This window comes from Vipera berus (genome assembly GCF_964194415.1).
Source record: "Vipera berus genome assembly, chromosome: Z".
Taxonomy (NCBI): Eukaryota; Metazoa; Chordata; class Lepidosauria; order Squamata; family Viperidae; genus Vipera; species Vipera berus.
Genome location: NC_138205.1, coordinates 123,581,701 through 123,608,193, shown reverse-complemented (window position 1 = coordinate 123,608,193; position 26,493 = coordinate 123,581,701). Strand labels below are relative to the sequence as shown.

Below are 26,493 nucleotides of genomic sequence, written 5' to 3'. Positions count from 1 at the left end.
CTCAATAGAGAAATGAGCAGCATATAAATTTAGTAAATAAATAAATAAGTACCCTTTAAGCCAGGAGGGGCCCAACCTTTCTGGGTTAGTGGCCCGGGGGAGGGGGGAGATGCCAATGGGGCCACATGCACACAAACGGGGCCTTGATTGCACGCACAATGCAAACAAGGCCATGAGTGCCCATGCGGTGCTCTGGCGATGTTAACGCCTATGCAATGTTGCAATGCTAGCACAAGTGGGGATGTTGTGCTTGCAGAGATACTAGCACTGGCATGATGCCGCGACACTAGCATGAGTGGGGGGGTGCACTTGTGGCAACGCTAGCACCTGCCCGATGCTCATGGCATTGCTACTGCCCGCGCAACGCCACAACACTAGCACGAGAGATGGTGCGAGCACGCACACACACATGCACTGGCCAGCCACTCACTGGGCCCAATGGCCAACAGCCCATGGCCCGGTAGTGGGCCATGGACCACAGGTTGGTGACCCCTGCTCTAAGCAGAAGAATAGCATATTATTCCTTTTATGTTTTTAGTCAGTAGGAGTTGCAAACAAGTATCAATTAACAATTAATTTCAATTTTCAATAAAGTGCTAGAAATGCTGGGCCCCAAACTTAGGAATTTATGAATAGGCCATATAAATGGATACATGTAAATTATGATTCTCCAGCATTTTTCGTTATTAATTATTACCTACTATTTTTTTTATTAATTTGAAGGCTCTAGGATAGCTTTGTTTACATGCAACATTTATGTCCTAATTGCAATACTATTCTCCGTAAAGTAGAGTTTTAATTTTAAGCCTCCTCACATGCATAAAACCACCCTCTGTGAAACATATGAATTATCCTCTATTAAGGAGGTATGCTCAGGGCTGCTTAACCAAGGAATTTTCTCCTTTACAGTTAACCATCATATAGAAGAATAACCTCAATTATAAAAGTTGATGTTGATGTTCAGTTTACAAAGAGGAGATCAGAGGTCATATGCCCATTAGAGCGTCAGTAACTACAGCATAGCTTGCTGTTGAGCTTTCTGTGTTAATTATTGTTGATTTTTGCTTTTTTGCCTAGATATTTATATTTGAAAACAACATCTACTACTGTGCCCATATGGGGAAACAAGCCATCCGTGTAGTCTCCACTGGAAAAGACAAAGTTATTTTTAACGGACTCAGCGATTGGCTATATGAAGGTAAGATGAGAATTGAAAAGTTGGCTAATTGCTTAATATTTCTGAGATGACTTCTTTCACATTACATTAAATAATTACATTAAATAATTATAGGAAGAGCTTCTGGTCCAACTTCCTATGATGATAGCTTTGATTCAAATTCTGTAAAAATGTTTATTGGAATAAAGTCTACACCCCTCTCTTTTATTGTCTTGCAATTTGTACCATTATGACTAACTTTTAGTCAAAATCATTTTGTACTTTGAAACATGGAATGACAGTTATTCATAACACCTCTAAATCATGTTGTATGAATGAGAAATGTTAAATTCTTCAGCTTTTTCTCATAGTTTTCTTTCCAACCTTTTTCTTGCTTGCTTGCTTTCCTCCTTTCCTTCCTTCCTTCTTTTTTCTTTCTTTCTTTCCTTCCCTCCCTAAAAGCACATGTCCAACAAGCATTGTAGATAATCCTTGGTTACCAAGTACTTGTTCATCAGCTATTAGAAGTTATGACAATGCTAAGAACAGATCCTAAAAGTTGTGGTTGTTTCTGCATCCTCATGGTCATAGGTTTATGACTCTCACATGCTTTTGATGGTCCCAGTGTCATGTGATCTCCATTTGCAACATTCACAGCCAGATTCCAACAAGCAAAGTCAACAAGGAAGCTGGCAGGAACTTACAAGTCCACTTAACCTGTGGTGATTTTCTTCATGACCACAGTGGAACTGATGTCATAAGTCAGTGCAGTCATGTGACATTTCGCTTTATGGCCATTTTATTTAGCAATGGGGTTGTCGGTCCCAATTATGGGTAGCAAATAAGGACTACTTGTAGAGACAAGACAATCTCCTGACTACCCCAAGAATGTCAACCTACTATTGATTTTTCCCCAAGAATAAAACAAATGGTATATCCATTCTTTGTGGTGATCTGTATTGAAAACCAGTGATCTGAAACATTTCTTTCTTATAAGCATGTTTTTTCATTGCATCCTATCCTGCTTCATTGGGACTTGCAGTCTACTTCTAAAAAGTCTAGACATTCTTCAGTGTTACTTTGGACTAGCTATATGGACCACATCTTCTAGGGCTTATAGAATCACAGAGTTGAAACGGGCCTAAAAGATCAGGAATTCCAAGCCCTACACAGGTGACTATCCAGCCTTTCTAGAAAAACCTCTAGTGACAGGGAAGAAACCACTCTATATAATAATATATGCCGCTAACTGCTCTCTCTTATTGTCAAGAAGTTCTTCCTAATGTCTAATTTGTTGAATTCAGCTCTATCTGAAAAACAACAAACCAGGAAAAGCTGAAGTAGAATTCCCCAAGGCTTACTATTATGACTTCAGTTGAATTCATAATCAAACAGAAAAGAAAATGTAAACAACTGTTGTTTACATGATGTATAATAAAGTGATCCTGACTGTGAACTATACAATAAATACTTTGCTGCAATAGAAAAGTCTCAGACTTCTTTTAAAAAAAATCTCAGGCAAGCAGTAGCTACTTCATGGTCCAAAGGAAATAGATCAAGGTTTTTCAAACATGTTCTGCAGAATTCCTAGAAATTGATAGGATTGTGTGAGAGACTAGGGGCAAAAAAGGGGGAACTCAAATGGAATCAATTTGCTATCCTTTGAGCTTTCCCTCTTAATCAGGACTTCAATCGTTTTCTGTGTCTGTTAATAGGTTTTGATACCTGAATACTGAAATAGGTCATAGATAAAATCTGCTCTATCTTCTGTCCCTACTTTAGAATGGAAAGACCATGTTGATTCACTCTTTCCATGAAGACCTGGAAAAAGATATCGATTTTCTCAGGGCTGGCCCTTGATATTTTGCTGCCTAAATTCAGAAGATGATAGCCCCAACAACAGTATTTAAAATGCATAGACTCCTAAAACGGTCAGATAACTGTGATAACTTGGCCAAAGGAGCACTAAAATACTTTTCTGCTTCCTACCATTATATTAGATGATGGAAATGATGATGATGATGATGATGATGATGATGATGATGATGATGATGACGACGACGAAACTATTAGAATATCTATAGCTTAGGGTTGAACTGGTGCTCTCTGTTAAAATTTTCAAAAAACATGAAAAGACCTAACCATAATTTCAACTGGGAAACTATGACCATCCTAGTAGTAATAGTAGTAGTAGTAGTAGTAGTAGTAATAGTAATAGTAGTAGTAGACTTTATTGTCATTTCAACAATATACTGTACAGTACACAGTGAAACAAAACGTTTCCCCAGGACCAAGGTACTACATCAGATGACACGAATCAAAAAAAGAACAGAACACAAACTACACATCTCTAAACTAAAAACTTAAAAAAACTACAAATACAAGTATTTATAGTTCCAGTTTCTTCATGTTGAGAATTCTAATGGCTTGTAGTAAGAAAGTGTTTCACAATCTGAATGTCCGAGCCCGAATGCTCCTGTACCTCTTTCCAGATGGCAAAAGAGTGAAGTGTGTGTATGAGGGGTGTGTGTAATCAGCCACAATGTTTCTGGCTCTGCGTACATATGAGTCCTTGTTTTCTAGATGAGTGAAAGCTAGATGGAGTGTAGTAGAGATGGCGTCATTGGTGGAACAATTTGAGTGATATGCAAGCTGCAGTGGATCCAATGTTATGGGCAGCAGGGTCTTTACGTGCCTCATGACGAGCCTCTCGAAGTACTTCATGATGATGGGAGTAAGTGCAACAGGACGGTAGTCATTGGGGCAAGACACAGATGGTTTCTTCGGCATGGGAATGATGATCGTTGTCTTGAAGCACATTGGGACAACAGTGGTACTCAGAGAAATGTTAAAAGATGTCTGTACTCACGCTGTGTAGCCTGCTGGAGTCTGATGTAATCTAATTTATTGTCCAGGGAACAAACATTTGCTAGCAAGATAGATGGTAAAGCAGGCCAACTAAAGTTAGCCTTTAACCTAGCATTTACCCCTGCTCGTTTTCCGCGCTTCTGCTTCCTCTCGCACCGCTTCTGATGCCCCCTCCTCCATCCGTCGGCTTCTGGTGATGCCGGGGTCTGAAGGCCTGGGCTTTGGAGCAAGCCAAGGTTACGCAGCTTCCTCTGCAAATCTTCGGTAATAATGTTATTGAAGTTGTTGGAGTTGTTTCTGAGTTTCCATAGTGTCTGACGATGGCACACGTAAACACCAGTTGCTCCGACATCCATACGTTGTGTAAGACAGCTACTACATAAAAAAGATAGCACCATTGGATCTGCAGTGGCCGGTGCGAGACCAAGCCGAGCCCAAAAACACTACAGAACTCCAGGTAACCTGGCACCCTGACAAATCAGCCATCATCAGGAATATAGACAACATCTACCTACTATTCAAAAGAGTCAATCAAAAACCAAAAAGGGAACAAAAGGATCTAAACATCTCCTCACCAGCAATCATCATCCAGATGAGCAGAGATTAGGCAAGATTAATATTAGAGCAATAATCAAAAAGCAAACAGTACCCCAATCAAGGAACTGGCAACAAGTTAACAATAAACAGCCCAAGCAAAGAACCACCAAGACCATTCCCACCCACACTGATAGGGCAAACCACTTGCTTCTAGCACCAACGATATTACCTAGTTTGGTAATGAAATGTCTGTAAGAAAACGACCAAGCTCAGAAAGCACCAAGTACTCTACAAATGATGAATGTGAATTAATTACTGCTTTCCTTTAGAATTCCCTTTCTATCACTACCTTGTTTATTTATTAGATTTGTATGGCTGCGCACCTTAGAACACAACTCAGGGTGGCTAACAATAATCGACCTGCTATAGGTTTTATAGTTTGCAATTCCCAGTTCAACCATGCTAGCTACGATATTTTATTTTATTTTTATTTTTTTTAAATTCCATTTATATCCCGCCCTTCTCCGAAGACTCAGGGCGGCTTACAAGCTTAGCAGTAGCCTTCATTCTATGTATATGCCTGCTTATTAGGGCTTTCACACACACACCCCCAAGCGGCATTATTACAAAGTCAGCTTAATTGCCCCCAACAATCTGTTACCCATGGCTTTTCTATCTATTGATTATAGATTTTTATTTTGCCCTAGCACAAGATGTGTCTGTTACATCATAATAGAGAGATGGGTGCCAGATGTGATCAATCAGACTCAGTTATGCAGAGTTCACACTAACTACTTTATTAAGTTCTGCTTATCATAGGAATTTCCCCACTTTGGTAGACTTCTCTTGAGAAAAATTAGATATGACTTGAAGGAGAGAGAGAGAGAGAGTTTTCTGTCTGGTTTATCCAGATGCGCTGACACTTTATCAGTCTATTACGGTTAATTTTAATCTTCTGTGGGCTTTAGGCTTTTACATCAGGATATTTAAACACCTTGGGAAAGGTTGGTGCCCCAATCTGAAAATTATGATATTGAAAGTTAGATAATATGCCCCCGATCTGCGTTCATTTCACCGGGACCTGAAAACCTGGTTTTTTGATCTATCAGGCCTGGACTGAAGGGGTTTTAGCTTTTAATATTGTTTTAATTGTTGGGCTTAATTAAGTTAATCTATTTTAATTTTATACTATTTTTATATTGTATTTTATGTTGCCCTGTAAACCGCCCTGAGTCCTTAGGGAATAGGGCGGTATAAAAATTTAATTAAATTAAATAAATAAATTTCCATTTCAGTTGTGATCAGTTTTAATTATGACATGCCCTCGCTCATGACTTTAGGCTAGCTGTTGTTTTCTTCTTTTTGGAGTGCCAGGATGCATTTGCACGCAGTTGTTAAGTGATGATGATGCTGTCAGCAGAGGAGCCCTTGTGTTTGCAGGAAGGCCATTCTGGATCAAATAGGGCAGATGGATCCTTTCATATCTGCTTATAGAGTTATAATGCAGTGCCAAGTTATATTTCCAGCTACATGGCCTCTTCCTTCGTCCATCAATCAAACGTTGCTTTGCATAGCCAGATCACGAAGCTCCTTTCAGCGTTCTTGGAAGATGAGGTGAGGGGGCAATATGAATAAATGGAATAATGTGTCAAGATTGGCATGTTATCAAAACACCCAGGCCGTGCTTTCAGCCTCCTTCTTTCCTGCTGTGTTCACAGCTGAAGAGGAGAGACAGTATCAGTTGCTTGTTTCAGAACTTGAAGACATTTCCCTTGGGTGGTAAGGTACAAGCTAATTGTCCCCATAAAGCAGTGTAATAAGAGAGTGAATAGGCAGCTTCATTGCTGAGACAGATAAATAGCCTTCTTTGTCTCGACTCACAAGCGTTGGAGGTTGGAAAGCCTCAAAACATGTTATACAAGTTTTAGAAATGCAGACATATACCTGCATACCCTTTCTTTGCTTATAATATCATGATATTCATTCCTTTTGTCTGACCTTCGATAGCTAACTCCAGCTGGCTAGCTCACCCTGGTTGGTGGAGTTCTCAGAGAGAGAGAGAGGGCCTCCTTAGGGTGCCGTCGGTCAAAGAGTGTCGACTGGCGGCCCCCAGGGGGAGGGCGTTCTCTGTGGGCGCGCCAGACCTTTGGAACCGTTTACCGGTGGAGCTCTGGACGGCTCCCGACCTTCGCTCCTTCCGACGTGACCTAAAAACATATTTATTTGAACAAGCCGGCCTGGTTTGATGGGTTTAGGGGTATTTTAACATTTTGTATTAATTTATTTAATTGGGCTACTGTATTTAATATTTCTTTTAATTTTTATATATTGTATTTTATTGTATTGCCCTGTACACCGCCCTGAGTCCTTCGGGAGAAGGGCGGTATAAAAATTAAATTATTATTATTATTATAATTCAATAAAACTGAAAGCACATAAGATAGTCCTCAACTTACAAGCATTCATTTAGCAACTGTTCAAAGTTACAACAGCATTGAAAACAGTGACTGTTTCAGCATCCCCAAAGTCATGGGATTAAAATTCAGGCACTTGGCAACGGCGCATGTAGTAACAACTGTTGCAATGTCCCAGGGTCATTTAATCATCACTTGTGAACTTCCCAGCCAACTTCTTAATGATCATGGGATTTGTGTTCTCCATAATGCAACTGTTAAATGAGCACATGGTTCATTAAGCAGAGAAAGGGATGCCTTGAGGATGAGGGAGGCCCTATTATCGATCCTAAGGGCGAATGATCAGGGGACACTGCAGTGGCTGTAACTTGAAACGGGTCGTAAGTAGCTTTGGGAGGGGAGTCAGTTGTAATATTGAACAGCTGTTAAATGACCAGTTATATCTCAAGGACTACCTGTATGCACTGAGAGAGAGAGACAAACATATGCCATTTATTTTTTCAATTCAGAATTTTCTATTTAAAATACAAAAGTTCATTGGCATTCAAGATGCGTTTCTTTGCACTCTTCATAAATCTGCCATCTGGTAAAACTTTTCTTCAAAATATTACACTTCAATTGACTCCTGATGATATGGAAAACCAAAAATACAGTCAAATCAATCAGCACTGATGTAATAGAATAATCTACTTAGTGAATTTAGCAAGGAGGTTACAGGCTAAGAATCAGATTAGGTTTAACATGAAAGGCTAGATTAAGCATGATTTTTGGGAGCGAAAATAAGCATTAGCAATCCATTTGTAGAATCTATTGTGTGCTATTATATATGTGTGTGTGTGTGTGTGTGTGTGTGTATGTCTGTCTATCTATCTATCTATCTATCTATCTATCTATCTATCTATCTATCTATCTATCCAAGCACCTGATCAATTTTGGATTTTTTTTGTTCTCTACATGTTTAGGGTAAAGTGTGATGGACTGGTGGTGTGCACCTTCATGGCACTGGCATTCTCTTAACTGTCCCACCTCTAGAGTTATGGGAGATATTTTCCTTTCTGTTTCCTTATTCTGTTGTTTTATTCCTCCCTTTTTGTCTTCTGAAGAAAAAAAAGGCCCAGGAATAAGCTGTGCCTCTTCTGGGTCTTGAGCCTATCTTCTGGAGTGTTGGCCATCCCCTCCAGCTTGGTATCATCTGCAAATTGATGAGTCCTCTTCTATCCCCTAAATCAGGGGTGTCAAACTCAATTTCACTGAGGGCCGCATCAGCATTGCAGTTGCCCTCAGGGGACCGGGTGGGTGTGGCCTGGGTGGGCGTGGCTAGAGTGCGTATGGCCTACTGGGTGGGCATGGCCAGCTCTACATCGTTTGCATCAAGGGTGCCTATGGGGCCCTGGGCAGGAGTGGGACAGATCTGAGGGTCTCTGGCAGAAGGAGGGTCTCTGGGCCAGGGCCAAGGCAGTGGGGGCCGTTCCCTCCCTGTTTCCAGGATGGCTTCGTGGGCCACATGAAACCACTTCGCGGGCCGGATCCGGCCCCCGGGCCTTGTGTTTGACATGTCTGCCCTAAATCATTTATGAAGATGTTGAGTGCTGGGCCTAAGACAGACCTTATCTTTTTTCCAGGGTGATCTGTCTCTAACCTGGTCCCTCAGATTTTTTAACAATGCCTCCATCACTGCTCTAACTTAGTCCGTGCACCAGGAAAGGTTGTCCTTTTCTTGTTCTTTCAACCTTTCCTAGCATGATATCTTTCTCAGAGCTGGGTCTTATTTGTCCAAAGTATAATCATCTCTGCCTTGAGTGAGAGCTCTGCATTGATTTGTTCTGTGATTCATTTGTTTGTTTGCAGGGTTCATCTCCAATACCAGAATACAGAGTACAAAAGTATCATTATTCTTTCTATCCTGCTTATTCAAAGTCTTAATTTTCACTTCCATAGAGTGCCAGGATAAGATTTCCGCTTCAACACACATCGAATACTGAATTGGATGAGTTTTGAAGCAGTTGAGTGCCAAGGTATGACTGCAACCCAATTTGTTATTCATTTTTAAAAAGACCTGTTTAAATATGATTATATCTAAGAGGTTATCAGTACAGCGGAAGGATTTTAAGGAAGCAACAGTGGTCTAGAAACCCTTAATGGAAAGGAAGAAAAATGGTGACAACAACCCCTGAATCCTTTTCTGCTGCAGTCTACCTTCTCTTTTTCCTCAGGCAGGACCATTACTCCTAAATACCTCATGGGAAGGATCCAAGAAACCAATCTTCCCTTTCCCTTCTTTTCAAATAATACATATAGTACTTTCATATCTTATGGTTCATGTTGCCTGTAAGGCACTTTTTAAACATCTGTTCTCTTGAAAAAATTGGGATATAAATAATTATAATAAAAACAACCAGCCAAACTGGCATTGGATTGTTTGAAGAAACAGGCCTTAAAGGTTAATGAGCTGACTCTTTGAGCTACTGTATTTGTGCCTAGAGACATTGCTGAGAATATCCTGCTGCTTAAGGTCATCTGAGCATTTATCCATCATGTAAATATCTTATGGAAGAAACAGGATTTGTAGCAAGAGAGTCATTGTGCAAATATTAGTGTCAACTTGTGCCTCAAGCCCTGTTGCTGAGTTCTTTTTGCTCCTAAAATGATAAGGAACCTAGGAAATAACCCACAAAGATCAGCCAATAATAAATTTCCTGTGGTTTTATAGTACTTACTACATTGATGCCTATATTTTCTTTACTTACAATCTGGCAATATCTCAGAGAAGAAGTAGAATACCACAGTTTTGATTAATAGCCTGTTCAAATATAGCTATTCTCTGCCTCTCGGGTTTTTTTTTAATGGATTATTTATAGCTGTTGTCCCTTCGATAGGTCTTTTTCATGTTGGCAGATGCATGGCTTGCTGTGGGTCTTTTGGGGTGGTCTCATCCTCTATCCCACTAAAGCCATACAAGACCTCTTCTAAAGCCATACCCACTGGATTACTCCTAGCCTCCAATGCCATGTTTGTCACTGAATCTCTTTAATGACCTGATGCCACTGGATGACCATTAATTTGGTGCTCCACTCCTTCTCAATCTTCTGCTCTTCACACTACTATCTGGATGTGCTCCAGCTACTGTGATCAACTCCTATTTGTCAACCTTCCTAGATAATTTAGATAGGAAACAAGATTAGATGAAGCCACATCTACTTTATTGCAAGGCTACATTAACAGAATCTTGCAAATCTGAATGTACAAAGTTCCCATCTGCCATTTTTAATTGCTAGACCCATGGAGGAAGGACCCATGGCTTTCTTTCATTGACCATTAAATGAGGATGGGCTCCTATCTCTTTTGTTTGATGATTTCCTAGGCAGTGTCTCCTTCCTCAAGGAGATCTATGCGTTCCACTACATGCTTTTCTTCTAGCTTTGATGGCCCAGCTTCCAGCTATTTTGAGAACAAAGTCAGCATATCAAGAAAGCCCTACATGTCTTGGTGCCAGGCTATTTGGCCCCAACCCCTAATATATCCACCCAGCCCACCAGGATGGAAAGGCACGGCATATTATGGGCCCTATCAATTAGTGAAGTGGGGCCATGAAAAAGGGCCTTCTTCGTGGTGGCCCCTTCTTGGTGCCCCCCCAAGATACAGTTGGCCCACACCATTGCTTTTCCAAAAGGCCCTCAGCAGGCCTGTGGATCACAAATGGAAATGCAGCAGATCAAGTGGCTAATTTGATTATGTTGTTGCTACCATGGGATGCAGAGGGTGGCTTTTCTTAGGAGTCTTTATTATATTGTGGATTTTTTAAAATGTTGTAAGCTGCCTTATGTGTAAATTGGATGGCTATACAAACTAATTAATTAATTTCACTCCAGGCAGCTCCAAACAGCAAAGAAAGATCCCCCATAACTCTTTACACACTCTCTTAGCTATGCTAACAACTTCATAGCTGGGTTTTAGATTTCTGCTTTTATCTATACAGCGCCATTGGGATAAGCAGATGGGATTATTTAAAAGCAAAAGAGAAGGATAGCTGTGAGGTATTCTTTCCCCCAACAAGCCAAATCTTTTTCTTGCCCCAGGGCTGTTGTAGTCTATGCAAGAATCGTTCAGTCGAACAACCATTTCATCATCTTTTAAACAAATGAGTAAATAAATGCCTAGACCCCTAACATGGTTATGCTGATGGCATAAATTCTTGAACTTTACCAATATCAACTATGATATTTAATATTGTATCAATAAGTACTTGGGCAGGGCTGTCGTAGAGAAGAAGGGGTCAACCTATTCTCCAAAGTACCTGAGAGTAGGACAAGAAGTAACAGCTGAAAGATTACCAAGGAGAGAAGCAACCTAGAACTAAGGAGAAATTCCCTGATAGTCAGAACAATTTAATCAGTGGAACGACTTGCCTCCAAGAGTTGTGGGTGCTCAATCACTGGAGGTTTTCAAGAAGAGATTGGACAGCCATTTGTCTGGAATGATATAGATCTTTCTGCTCACATAGAGAGTTGGAGATCTCCAAGATTCGTTCTAATACTATTAAGCTATGTTCTTTGTTCTAAATAGATTGCTTAAATAGATCAAGACTGTCACTTCAATTAGGCTGAAATATCAAGTTAGAAGGAATAAATTCTTACTTGTTGTTTCCTGCAGTACATGCAGCATTTGCTCAGAGAATTTTAAGTAATATTCCAGTTGCTATCACTTCTTACTGTATATTTAAATACCCTACAAGCTGTAAAAAGTCAAGTCATCTCTGAATATATACTTCTCATTAGGTTTATGGCAGTTTAAAGCTTGCATCAGTGAAAGCCAGCACAATCTGACTTGGTATGTGCAATGGCCCATCTTTGCTTTTAAGTGATATTATTGCAATCTTCATTTATTTCAAAAGGTCCTAAACATCATCTATGATGGTTATCAATGTGAGTAAATAGAGGCAGTTACGAAGTTCATCCAGACTGAACAGGCTGTGTATTTCTCATTAATAAATGAAGGGATGGAACAGTTCATGTCTTCTCTAGTAGCAATCTACCCCAAGCCAACGCTATTAATCATTTATGGAACTGGTCAGTGATGGAGATCAATTCAAATAGATTAAAGTTAGAAGGGACTCTGGAGATCTTTTAGTCCAGCCCCCTCATCAAACAGGAGAACCTATACCATCTCAGACAAGTGACTGTCTTTCCTCTTCTTAAAAATCTCCAGTGATGGAGCACCCATGATTTCTAAAGGCAAAGCTGGTGCAATGGTTAACTGTCCTCATGTTAGGAAGTTTCTCCTTAATTTCAGGTTGCTTCTCTCTTTGATCAGTTTACAACCACTGTTTCTTGTCTTGCCCTCTGGTGTTTTGGAGAATAATGTGACCCCCTCTTCTTTGTGGCAGCCCTTCAAATACTGGAATACTGCTATCATGTCACCCCTATTTCTTCTTTTCTTTAGACTAGCCAAACCCAAGTCCTGCAGCCCTTCTTCATATGTTTTAGTCTCCAGGCCTCTGATCATTTTAGTTGCTCTTCTCTGAACTTTTTCCGAAGTCTCAACATCTTTTTTAATGTCCAAAATTGGTTGCAGTATTCCAGATGTGTGTCATCTTGATTCTATGTCTCTGTTTATACAACCCAGGATTGTATTAGCTTTTTTGGCAGCTGCTGCACACTGCTGGCTCAGAGTCAAGTGATCATCCACTAGGACTCCAAGGTCCCTCTCACAGATACTGTTTTTAAGCCAGGTCTCATCCAATCTGTACTTGTACCTTTGATTTTTCCTGCCTAAATGTAAAACTTTGCTTTTCTCCACATTGAAACTCATTTTGTTGGATAGGGCCCATTGTTCAAGTTTGTCAAGAATTTTTTGGATCCTGAGTTTGTCTTCTGGGGTGTTGGCTACTCCTGCCAGTTTGGTATCATCTGCAAATTTAATGAGTTCCCCTTCTATTCCCTCATCTAAGTCATTTATGAAGATATTGAAGAGTACTGGACCTAAGACAGAGCCTTGTAGTACCCTGCTGCTTACTTCTCTCCATGTGGATGTAGTGGTATTGAGGACAATTCATTCGGTGATGTGATGATTTTGTAAACTTTTTCTATTAATCATAAGCAACCTGACATAATGATGAACTCTAATTATAAAGAAAATATATGCTGAATCACAGTCTGATGCTACATGGATGACATCTGTTTTATGCTCTGCATTAATCAAGCTCATTTTCCACTTTCTTATTCAGTATTTGCAATCACTAATGCAAGATGTTTGCTTCATAAACATGACTGAAAAGTGGAAATAAATCTTCTTTTTTTCACTGACTTGACTATGAGCATGGGAGATTGGCTGAAAACATTAAGAGGTAACTAATCTGTATTTTGGGATTTTGCATGGAATATACATCCCTATATACCATCTTGGAGTTGTTTATTCCTGTGAATAAATGACTTTAATTGAGTTACTGTGAAGTAAATGGCTTAGCCAGAATTAGAGTCAAAGCTTTCTGACAAAGAACTGTGATCTTTGATTATGGGGCCTGATTGTTGTTGTTTTGGCAGAGAATTTTCTTCTTTCTCAAGTGTGACAGCATTACTCCCCTCATCACCATGGTTTCACAGGCGATACTGTGTTCTGAAATTCTCATTATTTCTGAGATAATATTTTTTAACATATCGTGCCATCTAGTGGTGGGATTCCATTTTCCCCCCCTTCAAGGCCGGGTTTCAAAATATCAGTCAGATGCTGGTAATAAAGCAGAGATTATGTAATTGACAAGATATTCCAAATTAAATTTTAATGCTACTTAAAATTAGTAGGGCAGATTTAGGTTTTCAAATGAAACAATTTGGATTTCTTATTCTGAGTTTCCAACAGGTACAACCTCCTTCTTCATGAAACAAGTTTTACTTGATTTTATGAATTTTGTGATAAACTGATAGATCTAGCAGGTGCAGAGGTTGTTTGTTTCTGCATGACACCCTTCAAATCATTGTACAGTTCAGCTGCACAGAAATATCTATTTTAGCATTTGATAAGAATGGTAGAAACAAGTAGGAATCAAAACTGCGTCCAGGAGCAGATTCAGAAATACACGCATGTTCAAACTTCTACTAATGATACAAAGTCTTCCTTGATCCTTCTACTCAGGAGAATCCAGTGGCCATTTGTAGTGGAGGCCATCACTTTCCTCATAAATTATTCATCCTACCATGTGGAACAAAAGTAGCAGTTCTGATATTAAGTACGGTTAGTCCTCAGCAGGAATTGGCTATATATAGTTTAATGAAAAGAAGGACTAAGGGTGATAGGATAGCAGTGTTCCAATATCTAAGGAATCCTCACAAAGAACAGGGCATCAACCTATTCTCCAAAGTACCTGAGGGCAGGACAAGAAGCAATGGATGGAAAGTAATCAAGGAGAGAAACAATCTAGAACTAAGGAGAAACTTCCTGACAGTTAGAGCAATTAATCAGTGGAACAACCTGCCTCCAGAAGCTGTGAATGCTCCAACACTGGAAGTTTTTAAGAAGAGACTGGACAGCCACTTCTGTCAGAATCCATTTATATCATATTCATAAATGGAATGTTTCAAACATTATTCCATGGATTCTGCCATCTCCCGAAGAGAAGAGAATAGATGTGTATTGAACCGGTATTAGGCATTTCAAAGGAAAGGAGAAGCCTTTTGAACTGGGGAAACAAAAGGGGGGCTAGCATCTGGCTTTTGTCACGGAAGACAGCAATAAACATGAAGGGTCCTAAGTTCCTTTTTCCCACGAGATGGATGATACGAGAGAAAGGATGGGGGACTGACCAAATGGGGTTAAGGGGGGTTAAACCGGGAACTCTTTATAAGGGTTTACTTCGTGGGATAATATTAAGTCCTTTCTCGTTTCCTACAACCAAGCATGTCATAGTAAAGATTCTTTTTGGAATAGATTTGACTCCAAGAATTTTGTCTTCCTAAGACGTGGATTGGGGTGGGTCCTGACAACTTGTCTGAAATGGTGTAGGGTTTCCTGTTTGAGTAGGGGGATGGAGTAGATGACCTTCAAGGTCCCTTCCAACTCTGTTATTCTATTTTTCTGTTAATACCAGTAGAACAATCCATATTACTTAGGCTAGTTTACTGCTTTCAAGGCCTCCTTTGATTGCCTGATACTGAAAGACAATTCAGTTGCAAGATCTAGATAACGTCTGTTCATGTAATGGAAAAGGGTACCATCTTGTTCAGGCAGAATGCAGCATTTCCCTCTGAACGGCTGTAATTTTAAGAATTGCTTATGGACATTTCTCCATTGGCCTTGGTGTCAAGAATTGCTACTGATATTTTGATATTCTTTCATACCTAATATTGTTTTTGGCCCAAGCCACCCCTGAGAAACCTAATCTTCCTGGGGGCTGTCAATGTGCATTGGTTAGAACTCGCCTCATCATCTTCTCACAGTGGCCACAGAGGTAGAATGCAACATGAGTGAAAGTAGTAGAAACAACCTCCCAGTTTCAAACTTTTGATAGATTCTCCCCAAAAGCTACTTAGAATCCAGTTATGGAGTTCTCAAAACTGCATATATCTCCTTGGTCACATGACTGCACTTAGCAACCGACTCCCTTTATAGGCAGTTGCAGCAATCCAAGGGCATATGTCCATGATTTAATCCACATAATTCACATAAAAATAATAAAGTTGGAAGGTACTTTGGAGGTCATCTAGTCCAACCCGCTGCTCAGGCAGGAAACCCTATACCATTTCAGACAAATGGCTGTCCAGTCTCTTCTTAAAAACTTCCAGTGTTGGAGCATTCACAGCTTCTGGAGGCAGGTTGTTCCACTGGTTAATTGTTCTCACTGTCAGGAAATTCCTCCTTAGTTCCAGGTTGCTTCTCTCCTTGATTAGTTTCCATCCATTGCTTCTTGTCTTGCCTTTGGGCGCTTTGGAGAATAGCTTGACTCCCTCTTCTTTGTGGCAGCCCCTGAGATATTGGAACACGGCTGTCATGTCACCCTTCATCCTTTTCTTCATTAAACTAGACATGCCCAATTCCAGCAGCCGTTCCTTATATATTTTAGCCTCCAGTCCTCTAATCATCATTGTTGCTCTTCTCTTTACTGTTTCTAGAGTCTCAACATCTTTTTTACATCATGGTGACCAAAACTGAACGCAGTATTCCAAGTGTGGCCTTACCAAGGCATTGTAAAGTGGTATTAACACTTCACGTGATCTTGATTCTATCCCTCTGTTAATGCAGCCTAGCACTGTGTTGGCTTTTTTGGCAACTGCAGCACACTACTGGCTCATATTTAAGTGACTGTCCACTAGGACTCTGAGATCCCTCTCACAGTTACTACTATTGAGCAAGGTACCACCTATACTATACCTGTGCATTTGGTTTTTCTTGCCTAAATGTAGAACCTTACTTTTTTCACCACTGAATTTCATTTTGTTAGATAGTGCCCAGTGTTCAAGTCTGTCAAGATCCTTCTGTATCTTAAGCCTATCTTCTGGAGTGTTGGCTATTCCTGCCAGCTAGGTATTGTCTGCAGATTTGATGTTGAAGAGCACTGGGCCCAGAACAGAGCCCTGGGGCACCCCACTACTCACTTCCCTCCATTTAGAAGCAGTTCCATTGAGGACTGCATCCCGAGTATGGTCAGTAATTTGTGTAAAGATGGATGCAGAAAACGAGTTAAATAGTTCCGCTTTCTCCCTGTTGCTTATCACATTCTTGCCACTTTCTCCCACTAATGGACCAATCATTTCCTTAACTTTTTACTTGTTTTTTACATGCTGAAAGAAGCTTTTTTGTTTTTGCTGGATTCTGACCTTTATGCCCATAGGAATATATAGATTTCCTTAATGACTATAAAATTCACTTAATTATTGCTGCAAAAAAAGTCTTAAATTGAGTCCAGGCATGTGTGGGCCTTGACTTATGACTGTCAAGGCTTAACAATGGAAATTCCAGACACCATTACAGTCATAAGTCAAGGATTACTTGTACTCGTAATTTTGAAACTTCTGTAATTATTGCAGCTGTTTTCATATTTTGTGTACTGATGCTTTCTTCATATTGTGATGTCAGATCTCCTATGGAATTTGTAAACTGTTAAATAATGAATCATACCAAATTCTGACTAGGAATATTTCTGTAGCTTGTCAGTCAGTACCAGCAACTCTGCATCGGTATTGAAAGTGTGTTTTCACGTTGCTTCAGGATGTGATTGGTAGTGATAATTCTTACAGTGTTAAGGATGGATCTTTTAAAATGCAGCCTACAAATAGAAGTCACTAATAATTAGCTTGAATGTTGGGACTTGTAGTCCCAAACATCCGGAAGCATCAGACTGAAGAAGCGTATCCTAAGGGAATTGCTTGTTGCTATCAAATAGAGTTCAAATCTCACATCAAGCATCTCTGTGCATAGTTCATAGCTTATAAACAAACTATCAAGAATCTTCCTTCCTATTTAATCCACACTTCTTAAAAAGAAAGCTCCACCTGGCGGTCGAGATGGATTCTAGATGGCCCTTTAAAGCATCCTTTTGTTTCCCTAATATGAAAAGCTTCCAGCTGAGAATCATCTTAACAATGTAAATGTAAATAGGATGGCTTTAATTAGAAATGGCTGTTTCTGCTTGAGAAAATCCAAGATTAGCTTCTGATGTGTATGAAACTGCACACTTCCCATTTAAACAGATAATTGGAAAAGAAGATGAGAAGGGAATTTTTCCATTCCTTTTTGATTCTACACCAAGCCTTTTATAAATTTCCATGAATATGTATTTCAGCAACAGCCACAAGGCAGGGCAGATTAGATCACGTGTACCTCCATGGCATCACCTGTGAATGATGCCAGTTGTGTAATCTGTATCATTTGCTCAATGATGTAATTTCCTACCTGATACCACTGTGGCTTCCCCAGATGCCTCTGTTAAGCTAGATTATATTCAAGTTTTTCAGTGATTTAAAATGTGTTTATTAGCTACAATAGGGGGTTGGCTTTGCTCTTAGTATTAGAGGAGACATATTAATTAAATTGATGGTATTTAATTAGTAGAGGTATTTAAAGTGTATTATTTATTTGTGCCTCTCCCCTCTGAACAATCCTGGAAGGCAAGAGCATTTGAAAATATTTGACATTAACTTATCAAATAACACTAAGTTGGTTGAAATTACGGTTTAGTTTACAGATCCTCAATAATCCCTTCCATTGATTATAGACCATAGTTTAGCAAAATATCATAGCCCATATAGTTAATTTATGGTTCAATATGTTGTGTAAATATACAGGTTTCAGCGGTCACACCAAAGCATTCTCTTTTAACTAATAACCTTTATTTATTGAATATATTCTAATTAGTTAGCTTCACACATTAGACCATCTGAATTACCTGGTCATCTTAAGACCATCATGATGTGTGATCCATGTCTCTAAGTTGACTCCCAAGTGTAAAATCAGTTCAGACAATATCCTACCCCAATTCTTTCACACACATGGTGATCTATTTTTAAGAACTTTGAGAGTGACTCTTTCCAAAGCATGAATCTCACACAATTCTCATTAGCAAGCTATACTAAGAAGAATAGGAAAAATGAAAAATGTTCTAAAAACGTCGCCATTTACCATTTAGAATTGATACTTCTTTCTTAGAGTCCACTTTAGAATGGACATGTTTTGATTTTATTTCTGATGGTCTTCCTATGATCTAGCAAGGAGTTATGTCACTTCACTCATCACTGATCATGTGGAAGCTTGCAACTGGTATATAATAATTTTTATCAGTCTGGGAACCAACCCCTACACCCATCTATGAAAATACACAATCATATGTGTAAAAACACATGTATAAGGAAGTGGCAGAATAAGGCAATGAGAGGATGTATAGACCTGTTGCTGGTAGGCAGTGGAACCTCTTAGGTTTTCAAAAAGCAATAAAGACTTGGCTTTTTCGGTAAGCTTTTGAGTATAACGTATCTGTTTCTGATCTCTTCTATGAAATTAGTTGTTCAGTGATACCTAGAGTATTTTGTTGTACCTTGTTGCTTATGCTTTAATCCTATTACTGCATTTCAGGTATGTGGAAAACTAGTGTTTTGTAGGGGTTAAGATACTAGACTAGGAATGGGGAGATCCTTTGGGAAGAAGCCCATTGGGTGACCTTGGGCCAGTCACTTTCTCTCAGCCCTAATGTGACACAGGCTATTTGTAACAGGCCAGATGATGATAGACAAGAGCCCATGTCACATCATGCATTGATAGCCACTGCTATGTGAACCAACTGAGCACCATGCTGAAATAAGCACTCCTTGCAGCCTGAAGGACAAATTCAAAAACAACAGATATTCCATTCAGGTATGTATGGTGCTCAGAGTCATGTATGATTGGAGTGGCATGTAAGACTAAGAAAACAATAAATCTGCCAGTGTTATGGTGTGTGGGTGTGACCTTGGGAGACAGGAGGAAGAGCCACAGAGAATGCTCAGATAAGAGGCAGCCGAGACTGCAGAAGGAAAAGGGGCATAGCAAATGACTCTAAGGAAACATTCCTTGTCTCTTGGGCTGTAACAAGGATAGGAGAGAGATGCAATATTCTGTTAATGTGTCAGGAGAAAGAAAAATTAATCCGTGGAATGACACTCCTCCAAAAACTATGGATGCTCCAATGCTGGACATTTTAAAGAAGAGATTGGATAACCATTTGTCTGAAATAGTATAGGGTCTCCTGCTTGAGCAGGAGGTTGGGCAAGAAGACCCCCCAAGGTCCCTTCCAGCTTTGTTATTCTGTTATTTTTGTAGTAAAGTTAGAGATAGTACTTGTACATGTGCTTCTTGTCTGGATTACTACAATTTTGCAACTGACAGTGGGAAACTCTTTAGCCAATGGATGCAGGAAGCATGTAGTCTCTAACTAAATTGGGCATGTTTGTCTTACTTATAGCAACCCTCTTAAGGAAAGTTAGCATTCTTGTGTGGCAACTCATAGTTTAAGTAAGAAATCATCCACAAACATGGAGGAAAAGATAATAAATGTGTCCGGTTTAGTGATTCTATCATGCTTCATTTAAAGTTGCCAGGGATTCTACTATAAACTTTTGAAATCCCTTCTCTTTCAGCAATGGAAGCTCACTCTTCTTTAAAAACTCACCCCTAGAATGAATAAATAAAATGAAGACACCTGATTCTTATTGGTGCCATACAGCAACTTTACTTCCTACCTAGGGGAGTTTCCATTGCATATAATTTATGGAACTTTGCTTTTTTTAACTTTAATAATGCCAAGGACATTACCACCATCTCATTTCCTAAAAAATCCACTGTATGACCAAATTCTGCGTCTGCTTTGAGCCAATATTTTTTCTGGATTAAAAGAGTTTGAAGGTTATTCTTCATTTTTAAAAGTTATGAGGTTTAATGTTACACTTCAATTTATGTTTTTTCTGTGATAGGAAACAGTGCCAGAAATGTTCAGTTATTCTGGTATCAGGCTTTGCATTGAGCTTGACTCCTAGGAATCATGGATATCTTGGCAACAGTATGGCAGTTGTTGTGTCTGTAAATAGTTTGCAAACAAGGAAAATAGCAGATTGCAAAAGCAGGGTTTAGAGCGGGAGATTCCGGTGCAATCATTGGTTAAAGCAACAAGAAGCGGGAAAAGAGTGTCTAATGATTGGTTACAGTTCAAACAGTTCCACTATAAAAGCTTGCAACATTTGACAGTTGTGAGTTGACTTATGTGTATTCAATAAACTCTTTCATTGTGAATCACTCTGAGTCCTCGTCTATCAGAACCAAACAATTGGCGACGAAGGTGGGATAGACAGAAGACCAGAGAATTGGCGAAATAGCTGCGCAAAGGCGGCAAATTTGAAAGGGGTCACAGTCAACCGAGCGGCCGCGGCAGAATAAAGAAAAATTCTCCGAATGGCGCAAATTGGGTCATTGAAAGAATTCGACCCAAACTTCCCAGAGGATTGGGAAGAATACATTGGACAAGTCGAAGGGTTCCTGCTTGTGAATGGAATTACAGACGACCGGAAAAAGGCGGCAGCATTACTGACAATTTGCGGCACACCAGTTTATCGGATCGCTGTTGGACTGTGTCAACCACAGCCGGTCTCAAGTGTGCCGTATGCTGACCTCTTAGCCAAACTAAAGGTTCACTTCACGCCTAGGAGATCCGAACTCTTCTGGCGGCGCATATTTGAGAAAAGGAACCAGAGACCGGGCGAATCAATACAAAAATTCGTTGCTGCCGTCAGGGAAGCCGCAGTACGATGTAAATACGACAATTTAGAAATAAGAATTCGGGACCGAGTAGTATTGGGCTTGCGTGACGAGCAGCTGCAAAACAGGATAATCGCCAAACCCACTGGCGATCTACAAGAAGTGTTGGATGAACTTTTAACATACGAATCCACTGGGTATCGCGACCCCCCCCGAAGTAGCTTGGCAGCGTCTGCCGAGATCAACCAAGAAGGCTATGTGGACTGCGGGGAGGTGGATCAGCAATGGGAAGAAGACATCGCCGAAGTCTCCAGACGATTCGGAAAATTGGCGCCAAAACCATCCAGAAGTGAGGGGCCTGAACCAAACCGCCGTCACCAACCCGCAACACCGCAACGACAAACGACAGGGGCCCAACGACCATGGAAAGACTACACGACAAGACCGCGCGACAATGACAACCAGTGTGGCAGCTGCGGGGGCAACCATCCCCGCACCTCTTGCCGATTCTGTACCGCCAGATGTAGAGCGTGTGGGAAGACCGGCCACATCCAGGCCATCTGCAGGAGCCGTGCACGCGACAACCGCCTTCATGAAGTCGATGTGTGGCCCGAAGGTAAGGTAACCCCTTACTTTAGTGGCAAAGAGACCCCTAGACCGAGGGTTAAAATTCCAAACCGAGGGGAGGTGGCGCGTGTCAGTCGCAGTAGGAAGGGAAAAAATAGCAATTTTCCAGAAGGAAAATTAAAAATCATAGTCCATTTGCAAGGGGTTCCTTGCAAGATGGAAATAGACTCAGGGGCTTCAGTGTCAATAATATCTAGTGAAACCCTTGAAAGAATTGAACAAATAAGTGGAAGAAAAATTCCACTTAGTTCAACAAAAATCCAATTAACCGATTTTCAAAAAACCCCAATAAAAATAAAAGGAAAAATTACCCTTAGCGTTAAATTTAAGGGGTTTAAGGGGGTTTTAGATTTAATAGTTACTGAGGGACATAGGACTAGTCTAATTGGCCTTAACTGGTTCCCGGCCCTGGGCATTTGGATTGGGGGAATAAATTCAATTATTAAAAATAAGACCCTCGAATCAGTCTGCAATGAATTTGCAGACGTATTCGATGGGTCTCTTGGTAAATACAAAGGGCCCCCAATAAAATTTAATCTAGACCCGTCAGTAAAACCAATCAGGCTTAAGGCCCGAAGGGTGCCTTTCGCCCTGAAGCAAAAAATCGAGGCCGAGCTCGACAAGCTTGTAGGCCAAGGCGTCTTAGAACCAGTCGAGGGAGGCTTGTGGGAAACGCCGATCGTCACACCCCTCAAACCTAATGGGGATGTGAGGATCTGCGCTGACTACAAGGCCACCCTGAACCTGGGAATGAAAAAACATGCTTACCCGGTCCCGACGGTGAAGCAGGTCCTCGCCACGATACAGGACGGCGCCATGTTTGCCAAGTTAGACTTGGCGCAGGCGTACTTGCAATTAACTGTGTCTGAAGAGGCTGCAGAAGCTCAGACGATAGTTACCCACAAGGGGGCGTTCCGAGTCCACAGACTGCAATTTGGTATTGCAGCAGCTCCAGGAATCTTTCAAGAAGTGATGGAGAGGACCTTAAAGGGCATACCTGGTGTATGCCCTTACTTTGATGATGTCTTGATAGCTGGAAAAAATGAAGAAATATTAGCAGAGCGGCTAGAACAGGTATTGCAAAGATTTAGGAGGGCTGGATTGAAATTAAAAAAGGAAAAATGTTGCATTGGGGTCAAGTCCACTGAATTCCTGGGATTCAGGATTGACAAAAATGGAATTCATCCTACTCCTGATAAAATCAAAGCAATAAAATTGGCTCCTGAGCCTAAAAACAAGGCTGAACTACAAGCCTTCCTTGGCTTAGTGAACTTCTATCATACATTTGTGCCACACAAAGCTGCTATCGCAGAACCCCTCCATAGACTTCTTGATAAAAAGACCCCTTGGCAGTGGCTTAATAAACATAGAGTGAGTTTCCAAACTTTAAAGGACATTCTTTCCAGCCAATCAACAGTAACCCATTTTATAGAAAATAAACCAATTTATTTGGCATGTGACGCTTCACCTTACGGTGTGGGGGCTGTTATCAGCCACCTTGACAACCAAGGTGTCCAAAGACCAATAGCATATTATTCCAGGACGCTAACCAAAGCAGAGCGGAATTATGCTCAGATAGACAAGGAAGCATTAGCAATCGTGGCAGGAGTAAAAAAGTTCCATGATTACCTTTATGGTAGGAACTTTACCATACTAACTGACCACAAGCCCCTATTGGGACTGTTTACTACGGATAAACAGACACCCCAGATCATGTCACCTAGAATGCTGAGGTGGTCCATTTTCCTCTCAGCATATTCATTTTCTCTCCAACACAGACCGGGCAAAGACATGGGACATGCTGACGCCCTCAGCAGACTGCCATTAAATATCACGGAAGATGACCCTGCCCCTGTGGGCCAAATAATGTCCCTACTGGACATTCCTGACTGGCCCTTAACCGCTAAAGAAATAGCTGTGGCTACAAATAATGACCATACTCTAAAGAGAGTTATGGCTTGGGTCCTTAGTGGGTGGCCAAATACCAACCCGGATGCCAAGTACATCCCTTATTTTAGAAGGAAAGATGAACTGTCAGTTCATTTGGGATGCATACTGTGGGGGAACCGTGTGGTCATTCCCGAAATCCACAGACCCGCAATTTTATTAGAGTTACATGAGGGGCACCCGGGAATAGTACGTATGAAGGCATTAGCCAGGAGCCACTTGTGGTGGCCAGGACTAGACAATGACATTGAGGAATGCGTCACCAATTGCTATTTGTGCCAACGTTCTAGGCCTGAGCAACAACACACTCGTACGCATAAGTGGGAGTTAGCCAGGAATCCTTGGTCCAGGATTCATATTGACTTTGCTGGACCTTTCCAAGGGTTAACCTTCCTGGTAGTAGTGGACAGCTTCTCTAGATGGCTAGAGGTAGTACCAGTCAGTTCATTAACCTCAGGTAAAACAATACAGGTATTAAGGGGCCTCTTTGCCACTCATGGGTTACCTGATGTAATTGTGTCTGATAATGGGCCCCAATTCACCTCTGTTGAATTCCAGGATTTCCTCAAGGCCAACTCGATTAAACACAAGACATCAGCACCCTTCCACCCGTCCACCAATGGCTTGGCTGAACGAAATGTGAGGACCACTAAAGACGCATTAAAGAGAATCATCTGTGGCGACTGGCATCAAAGACTGGCTGAATTTTTGCTGACCCAACATACGACCCCATGTACAGCTACCGGCAAAAGCCCAGCTGAAATGAGGTGGGGAAAGAGACTAACCACCAAATTGGACAGATTACACCCTGACAGACTTCTACCAAGTGCTGAACTGGACATTCCAAACAGATCATTCAAAGTGGGGGATTTAATCTGGGCCAGGAACTATGCACAAGGGGACAAATGGATCCCAGGGGTGGTTACGGAAATATTGGGTCCCTTGTCTTACACTATTGAGGGGGAAGGGAATAGGATCAGCAAAAGACACATAGATCAGCTTAGAAAGAGAACTATTGGTTGTTTGCCAGTTGATGGGGATCAAAGTATATTCGGGGGGAACTTTACATCAAGGTTCATTGATAACAACACGCCAGATAGTGGGGAAGCAGAAACACAAAATAACTCATCCCCTGATAACCAACAACAATTTAGTCAAATTGACTGGGAAATACCCCCTCGGAGTAGGCCAGCGATAGCTGATCTTCAAACACAACAAAATCCACAAAGTAGTAACAGGGAAGCGCCAGAGTCAGTTAGCCAAGAGTCCAGGTCCAACAGAGGGAACCAGCCAAACAGTCAACCAGATAGGAATGACCCTAGTATCCATAGCAATAGATACCCTTCAAGAGTCCATAGGCCACCCAAATATTTAAAGGATTTTGTACATAAATAACAACAACTGGGGGGTAAGGGGTGTTGTGTCTGTAAATAGTTTGCAAACAAGGAAAATAGCAGATTGCAAAAGCAGGGTTTAGAGCGGGAGATTCCGGTGCAATCATTGGTTAAAGCAACAAGAAGCGGGAAAAGAGTGTCTAATGATTGGTTACAGTTCAAACAGTTCCACTATAAAAGCTTGCAACATTTGACAGTTGTGAGTTGACTTATGTGTATTCAATAAACTCTTTCATTGTGAATCACTCTGAGTCCTCCTCTATCAGAACCAAACAGCAGTGATTTCCTTTTTCCTAGTAATGATAATAATTTATTAAACTGCAAACTCTCAGTGTGCATGAATTCTTCCAAGATACGTCTAGATTTACCAATCTAGCCCCTATACCTGAGATTTCTAGTAGGTCATAAAATAGATTCAGCAATCACCTGTGGTCCTAAGGGTTTGATATCCTCACCTCTGGATTAATTAATCCCCAGCTTTTTGATGAATTAGGTTAAAGTGGGAGATTCATGGTTGGCTGAAAGATCTGAATTACAGTAACAGTAATTTGGGTCTTTCTGCATGGTCCCATTAGCTAACAGCACTTTCTTTGGCTGATCTTGAGAAGCTAAGTGGAATCAGATTTGGTTAGTTCTTAGATGGAAGACCAGAGGAAATCTCAGGGCTGTAAATTAGACTAGAAAGTCAAGACTAGAAGCAGAAATGGTCCACGTGCAAGATTCGTGCCTCTGTTCAGTAAATTAGAGAAGAATTTCCAGTGCTGTTGCTTTAACAGCCTTTGCCAATCCGAGACCTCCAGAAGTTCTGGATTATAGCTCTGCTAACTCCCATCCAGTATGAGCCCAGAGGGTGTGGGAGTAGTAATCCAGACTCTCAAAAGGCACCAAACAGAGAAAAGCTGGCAGGCAGTCTTTTCTGTAAATAAAATATAATAATCAGGAAGCAAAAGAAAGCAAGCAAGTTTTATTACTTGGATGCTGCTTCAAATATTGCTCCTCAGTTGCAGAAACACTGCTGATTGGGATGCCCCATTGCATTGGAATGCGGGCTTAATAAATATCTATTGCTTCTCTGCATGAGCTGCCATTCAGAACTGTTGAAAATACATGATCCCACCATTGTAGAGGCACCACATTGTCTATAATAAATATATCATGCAGTACACCAAATCTGAGTGACAGCTGTGCTGTAAGAAAATTAAAGAGAGGTTGGAAACAGTGTAGGCTGAAGGGAAGAGGCCTGTTTTGCTTCTCTTTATAAGTGTGCACTATTGATCCTCTTCAGTGGCAGATGTGGGGTGGTGGGCTGGGAGGAGAAAAAAAGGATACTATGATCTTTTTA

General features: G+C 40.8%; 1 protein-coding gene across 1 annotated transcript in view; it reads left to right on the top strand.

The window, feature by feature from the left end:
• The window catches only part of DPP6 (dipeptidyl peptidase like 6), a gene marked incomplete at both ends in the record, with an annotated part of 250,083 nt that overhangs the window by 164,346 nt on the left and 59,244 nt on the right, over positions 1-26,493 (top strand). The window contains one exon of the mRNA XM_081346284.1: positions 1,078-1,198. Coding sequence (XP_081202410.1) covers positions 1,078-1,198 — 121 coding nt within the window. The remainder of the gene's footprint in view (positions 1-1,077; positions 1,199-26,493) is intronic.